This window comes from Argentina silus, assembly GCF_951799395.1.
Source record: "Argentina silus genome assembly, chromosome: 22".
Lineage (NCBI taxonomy): Eukaryota > Metazoa > Chordata > Actinopteri > Argentiniformes > Argentinidae > Argentina > Argentina silus.
This window is the reverse complement of record NC_139676.1, coordinates 12,542,646-12,550,145: the sequence shown is the minus strand read 5'-3', so window position 1 is coordinate 12,550,145 and position 7,500 is coordinate 12,542,646. Positions and strand designations below refer to the sequence as shown.

At 43.4% G+C, this 7,500-nt stretch overlaps 1 protein-coding gene across 1 annotated transcript in view; it reads left to right on the top strand.

Moving 5' to 3' along the window:
• The window catches only part of LOC310821413 (microtubule-associated serine/threonine-protein kinase 1-like), a gene marked incomplete at its 5' end in the record, with an annotated part of 52,787 nt that overhangs the window by 2,290 nt on the left and 42,997 nt on the right, over positions 1-7,500 (top strand). Inside the window, 1 exon segment of the mRNA XM_083693442.1 lies at positions 6,549-6,580. Within this exon segment, the coding sequence (XP_083549568.1) occupies positions 6,549-6,580 (32 nt within the window).

Below are 7,500 nucleotides of genomic sequence, written 5' to 3'. Positions count from 1 at the left end.
GGCATTTCTGTCTTTTACTGGGACAGAGATAGTAGAGGTTGACAGGAAGGATGGGTGAGAGAGAGAGGAGGGATGACATGCAGGATATGTCGAGGGTCGGAATCGAACCAGGAACCTTGCGATTATGTTGTATGTGCATTAGCGTGCTACGCCACTAAGCGCCCCAATAATAGCATTTTTAAATTAAACCTATTCGTGCTTTAATCAGAAGCCAGTGTAAGGAAGCGAGTACCGGAGTGATGTGATCGTATTTTTTGTTGTAGTGAGTATTCTTGCATGCAGCTCTATTTTGTGCTATTTGGAGATTATTTTTCACAGAGAAATTTGGATATAGATGAGTATATGGAATATATACTCTTCAAACTCTTCAAATGAAGTCAGGTGAATGACTTAGGTCAATGAAATAGTTCCAAAAGTGCAAACTCAAACTCCACGCCAAATAAAGCATTTTTCGAAAACTTGTGTGGATAAAGCCTTTTCATCTAGAAGACTGATTCAGCATCCACGCTCTTGGTTGCAGTTAAGCCTAGTCTCAGATGTAAAATGCATGTAGTACACACAGAATGATTGGCTTAGTGTCCTGCTCTGGGCAAACTGCCCATGTTAGATATCCTTAACAGGAGGGATGAGAGCTGGATCATTGGGGAGGATTTGGCCAGCGCTACCAACTGCCAAGTACTGTCACTCACACTCTGTCTTACCCACTTTATGTCAAATTGGCTCTTAGATTTAGGTCTGAGAGTAAGTTCCTCTATTTCTTTGGACCAAGGATGAGCATCTCTGTATTGTGTGTGTGTGTCTAATATTGCAGTTGTAGTGTGTATGTGTAATTTGTGTAGTACACTCAACAAACGTTCTATTTAGTACCAAAAAAGGGTTCTTCATTTGTCCCTGTAGGAGAACTCTTTTTGGTGCTGTGTAGAACCTTTTTTGGGTTTCATGTTGAACCTTTCTGCAAAGGGTTCGAAATGGAACCCAAAAGGTTCTGCATGGCACCAAAAAGGGTTGTTCAAAGGGTTCTCCTACAGGGACACATGAAGAACCACTCTTTTTTCTAAGAGTGTATGTATCATATTATATCATATCAAACATATTTGTATAGCCCTTTTTACAATACAATTGTCCCAAAGGGCAGAGCCCCTCTGACAGGGAAAAACTAAAAGCATGATGGTGCAGGGTGCCTGGTGTATGTTGGCTATGCAAACTGATGGAATCTGAGAAATTGCGGTATATTGTCGGTTATTACACTGACTAAAGAGAGGAGTTTCGAGCCTAGACTTGAAAACTGAAACTGAACCGGATTCCCTAACATGTAAGATTGGAAGATCATTCCAGAGATTGGGCCGCTCTGGAAGAAAAGGCTCTGCCCCCTGCCATAATCTTGCACATTCGTGGAATTGCTAATCCTTTTGTATCTTGACGTAGTGCGTGTGCAGGGTTGTACAGCTGTAGGAGGTTGTGAGATAAGAGGGTGCAAGTCCATGTAATGCTTTATAGGATAATAATAGATGTTTTAAATCTGCTGGTACTTTAATCAGAAGTGTAAGGAAGGGACAACCGGAGTGATGTGGTCATATTTTTTGCAGTTCTAGTGAGTCTTGCAGCTGTATTTTGTACTATTTGGAGATTTTATTAGAGAGGAATTTGGTCAGCCGGATGAAAGTGCAGTAATTGCAGTAATCAAGTTGCAAGGTTACGAAACGTGTGGATCTAGTATTTCTACGTTGCCCAGGGATAAAAAGTGCCTAATTTTAGATATATTATGGAGATGAAAGAACGCAATTTGTGAAATGATTTTGATATGTGTGTCGAATGAGAGACCAGGCTCAATAGTAACACCAAGATTTTTAACTGCCTGATTTGGAGTGATCGTGCAGCCATTGAGTTTGAGTGGTAATGTAGGTCTGATAGAAAATTCCTCTGTTTCTTTGGACCAAGGATGGGCATCTCTGTCTTGTCTGAGTTGAGGAGTACAAAGTTCACCACCATCTGCTTTTTTATGTCAACTATTCTGGCTTCTAGGGCATCTAGCCTCGGTATTTGTCCTTGTTTGATAGAAATATACAGTTGGGTGTCATCTGCATAACAATAAAAATGTACACCATGTTTACGTATAATATCGCCTAGGGGTAGCATGTACAGAGAGAACAATAAGGGGCAGAATATTGAGCCTTGGGGGACTCCAAACTGGACCTTGGAGGGAGATTTCCCACCCAAAACAACAAACTGATGTCTATCTGTAAGGTAAGATCTAAGTCCTGTGGTCCTCTGTGGCTCAGTTGGTAGAGCATGGCACTAACAACGCTTAGGTTGTGGGTTTAATTCCCGCAGGGACCATATATACTGAAACGTATGCACTCACTGCAATGTAAGTCGCTTTGGATAAAAGCATCAGCTAAATGGCACATATCATATATTAAGTCACGTTAACACTCAGTCATCAACTGTTTTGACTAGAGCAGTCTAAGTGCTGTGTTGAGGACTGAAACCTGACCGAAGGGTCTTATACCGCGGATGTTATTCTGTTTCAGAAACGTAAAGCTTTGAGCCGCTTGGCTACTGCTTTCTCAAGTGTTTCAGAGAGGAACGGCGGGTTGGATAGAGGCCTAAAGTTTTTAAGAGTTTATTGATCCAGGTTTGGTTTCTTCAATAGGGGCTTAATAGCTGCTACCTTAAGAGAACTAGGCACACAGCCGGAAGAGAGAGAATGATTTCCAATATCTAACATAGGGGCACCTAAGACCATAAGTTCTTTATGTAACCTAGTGGGAATAGGGTCAGGTGAGCAACTGGATGTCTTAGAGGACCCAACTAGTTTGTTGAAAGTCTCAGGGCTTATATATTGATATTGATTGATATATATTTGATTGATTATATATTGAAAAGCTTCCATTACTCACCATATTTTTGGCACTAGAGAGTTCCAATAGATCTACAGTTTCTCTAGTACCTGACCTTAGTTGTCACATCTAATAGTAGTAGTAGTAGTAATAGTAGTAGTAGTAGTAGTAGTAGTAGTAGTAGTAGTAGTAGTAGTAGTAGTAGTAGTGGTAGTAGTAGTAGTAGTAGTAGTAGTGGTAGTAGTAGTAGTAGTAGTAGTAGTAGTGGTAGTAGTAGTAGTAGTAGTAGTAGTAGTAGTAGTAGTAGTAGTAGTAGTAGTAGTAGTAGTAGTGGTAGTAGTAGTGGTAGTAGTAGTAGTAGCAGTACTGTATGTGTAGTATGTGTAGTAGTACAGTAGTAGTAGGAGTAGTAGTAGTAGTAGTAGTAGTAGTAGTGGTAGTAGTAGTAGTAGTAGTAGTAGTAGTAGTAGTAGTGGTAGTAGTAGTGGTAGTAGTAGTAGTAGTAGTAGTAGTAGTAGTAGTAGTGGTAGTAGTAGTGGTAGTAGTGGTAGTAGTAGTAGTAGTAGTATGTGTGTATGCTAGTAGTTTTAGTCATTTGTACCCCTTTGCTGTTGGTAATATCAGTTTCAATGGGAAGCAAAGGGTAGGAAAGTGGTGTGATGATCATGCAATACAATTCATTTGGTCTTGGCAGAGACATTACACCAATTCACACCCACATCTGGCCTAATCTCTCCTGTAATGAATTAAAGGTCATTAAAGAGGAACTTACGAGCGGTTAGAATATTAAATGGGGGGGGGGGATAATATTCATGACATTTGCCTAGGAATGAGCTGTCAGCAGCATGCCAGGAGGACTGGAATGTGTCCACACATTTATTTCAGTATGTTGGCGTATGACTTGAAAAGGGTCCTTTTTCAAACGCTCTCTGGTGTCCCTCTAGGTGGATAACGATGAAAAATACCACGCGACACCCTTTGTTCACTTCCCGAGACAGCTGAAAGGGTTGTGTGTCTCAATCTGTTTGGAGTGGGGAAGAATGAAAGAATGAGTGCTTATGAGGACTGGCAATGGTGAATAGTAACTTGGTGGTCATGCGTAATAGAATGAGTGTGAGCTTGTGTGTGTGTGTGTGTGTGTGTGGGGGGGGGGGGGGGGGTATGGGTGGGGTGTGTGTGTGTGTGTGTGTGTGATTTCAGTGACCAACCTGTCATGTTTGTGCATGTGTGTGATTATATGTTGGAAAAGGTCTTTAGGTCTAATCTTAGGCAATAAAGACATTTCCTGTGTTTGTGTGTGTGTCTCTGTGTGTGTCTGTGTGTGTGTGTGTCTGTGTGTGTCTCTGTGTGTGTGTGTGTGTGTGTGTGTGTGTGTGTGTGTGTGTGTGTGTGTGTGTGGAATTGCAGCAATCACGCCTTGTCCACCCACTCACCCATTCTCCCACAGGCAGATATTGACATAGTGAATGCTTACTGTGTGTGTGTGTGTGTGTGTGTGTGTGTGTGTGTGTGTGTGTGTGTGTGTGTGTGTGTGTGTGTGTGTGTGTGTGTGTGTGTGTGTGTGTGTTATCGAGCCCTGGTGTGTAGACACAGGAGGGGACCTGTCATCGTGATGGGGTTCTTATCCGTAATCAGGAAATCAGGAAATGGCTCTCACAGTTTGGCATCTCTCTGTGAGTCACAGAATTCCAGCGAAGTTGCTTCAGTAATAACATCACATCTTAACCCATGAAATATCTCAGTCAGGCTGCAGCCTATTTAGTTGATTGATCTCTCCTATTTTACTTTGCCGGTATGTATGAAACCTCTGTCAGTGCGGTGATTGTTTCTTGGGTCATTGCATATCAAAGGGATCAGACTACCGTCGATGATGATGTCACCTCCATTGGGAGTGACCGTGAGTGCACTCTGATTCAGTCACGCTGAAGTGCCGCCCCCGCCCCCTACCCCCCCGCCCCCCGCCCCCACCATATGCCCTTGTTGACCGACTCCACCCCCCCCCCCCCCCCCCCCCCACACACACACCTTCCTCCCACCCTTTTGTGGATAGGTGTAAAGAGATACCTAATCTAGCTTTTTTGATTGGCTGCCACCCTGTCCTATCAGATGTTAGAGGGCAGGTTGACTGGGGCAGCGGGAGGGGTGTCGGTGTTACATGGTGTACAGGAACCCACAGTCACATTCTCCACTAGTTGGGGCTGTGGTCCTGTGGATTGGCTCGACTGGCTATTCAAGACTTTTGGTAACACTGGTGATTGTTAAAATTTCTGATGGAATACAACAGAAAACGACAGAGTTAGAGACAGAACAAAATTGAATAGAACGGAATCACAGAATTTGGTTGCAATGAATTCCAGTAAAAAAAAAAAATATACTTCACTTATTGTGCGATGTTTTAGGATGCAAAACCTTCTTCAGAGCATAACGAGGAGGTACTGAAACTGTCGACTCTTCAGAAATTACTTCTGGAAAGACTTTGTTGAATGGAGAATGCCGAGCCAGGCAACTGCCAAGTGATATTACATCAGGAGTCTTTGTCTGGATCTTTATAACCAAAGGCTTGTTTACTCTGTATAGAGAAAACATCAAACGTAGCTGAGCCGGGCTGAAAAACAATGTGAGAGCAATTATACCAGAGATTTAAGAATACTTTACAGGCTCTGTGTTTTTCATCTTCATTCATATTTCTATCTTTCTCCTTTCTGTTTGTTTTTTTAACTTCCAACCTTATTGTGTCTCTTTTCTTTTCACCTGTGTGTGTGTGTGTGTGTGTGTGTGTGTCTGTGTGTCTGTGTGTGTGTGTGTGTGTGTGTGTGTGTGTGTGTGTGTGTGTGTGTGTGTGTGTGTGTGTGTGGGTGTGTGTGGGAACGTGTGTGTGTGGGTGTGTGTGTGTGTGTGTGCATGTGTGCGCCTTCACTTGTATTCTCTTGAGTCGGGAAGTCAGACATTGCTCCTGGGTTGGGAATTCGTCCCTGAGTTAAAATGATGGGAACAGCAGAAGATAAGCAGTTTTATCGGTAGAATAACTTAATAATGTACGCCCTCTGACGGCCTCTCAATTGAAACGACCGGTAACGTGATCGCACCTGCGATCGTGTTATGGGAGAAGGAAGCCCATTAGACGTCAACATGGAGAGTGTTTTCTCTTTGAGATCAATCCCAATGGATCACAATCACATTAGTTCTGGCTTGTCAGTCCCAATGTCATAAACATGGCGGCCATTTTGGAGATGTCTGGGTCCACTCAGCCTAGCCTATGTCCTGGGGTAGAGTGTCACCACCAATGAAGGGTTTGGGAAGGCTGGATTTAGAATATTAGAATAGAATGTTGTTGTTTTTTTGACAGTAGATCTACTATGTTTGGGGTTATAAGGACAGTCAGAGTTTGTTGGGGTGAGACCCCTTCTTTGGGAACTGTGGGTCTGAGTCTAAGCCTAGTTTACAGTAGATCTACTATGTTTGGGGTTATAAGGACAGTCAGACCCCTTCTTTGGGAACTGTGGGTCTGAGTCTAAGCCTAGTTTACAGTACATGCCTTCAACTAAGGGACAATGCACGCCATTCATAACATATGCCTGAGGGTTGTATGGACATATTATTTACATATTAACAGTAATAACCTGTAACTAACCTGATATTTCCTTTTTGACCCCCCCCCCCCCTTCACCCCCCCCCCCTCTCTATCTCTCTCTCTCTCTTTCACCCCAGAAGGATCTTCCTCTGCCCCGAAAAAGTAGCAGGTGAGTTTGAGGTTTATTTCTTTGTGCTGTGTGTGCGTGTGCGTGTGTGCGTGTGTGCGTGTGTGCGTGTGTGCGTGTGTGTGTGTGTGTGTGTGTAGCTAAGCAGTCAGTAATCAGTAGACTGAAATATGTTCTTTGCCCCGTCCTGTGAACTGCTTTGACCCGTTGTGCCTCTCTGTTTGTGAGCCAATCTGATGCACTGTTGAGCGTGGTGATGGAAACCCTGTAGGAAACCTTTTCCGCCCCTTACAGTGCTTTAACACACACACACACACACACACACACACACACACACACACACACATATGTTTTTGTAATGGAGTCGAGGTGAGAGGTCTGTCAGCATGTGTGGAACAAGCCTTTTAGAGGCTGCAGTGTGTGTGTGTGTGTGTGTGTGTGTGTGTGTGTGTGTGTGTGTGTGTGTCTGTGTGTGTGTGTGTGTGTGTGAGTGTGTTTATGTGTGTGTGTCTGTGTGAGTGTGTGTGTCTGTGTGTGTGTGAGTGTGCTTATGTGTGAGAGTGAGTGCGCGCGTGTGTGTGTGTGTGTGTGAGTGTTAACGTGTGAGAGTGAGTGTGTGTCGCTGTCCGTGGTGCTGAAACTCTCCACTCACTAACTCACTCTTCCCATGTACCTTATCTCTGCTTATCCCACTCCGTTTCATCCCTGTCTTCTCCCTCTCCCTCCCTTTTCTTCCCTGTCTTTCACAGAATCAAGGGCTTTTGTGTGTGTAACACCTACACAGATGTTGCTAATACAGTCATTAAAACGCAGAAGGAGAAATGAATGGGGATTTGAGCGAGATATATTCTATTAGGCCAGTGACTCAACTGTCTCAATTGATCCATTAACACATTTAATAATTTTGTGTATCCTCTCTTATTTGTATGTCCTCTCTGTGTCCTCGCTTCTCACACAAATAC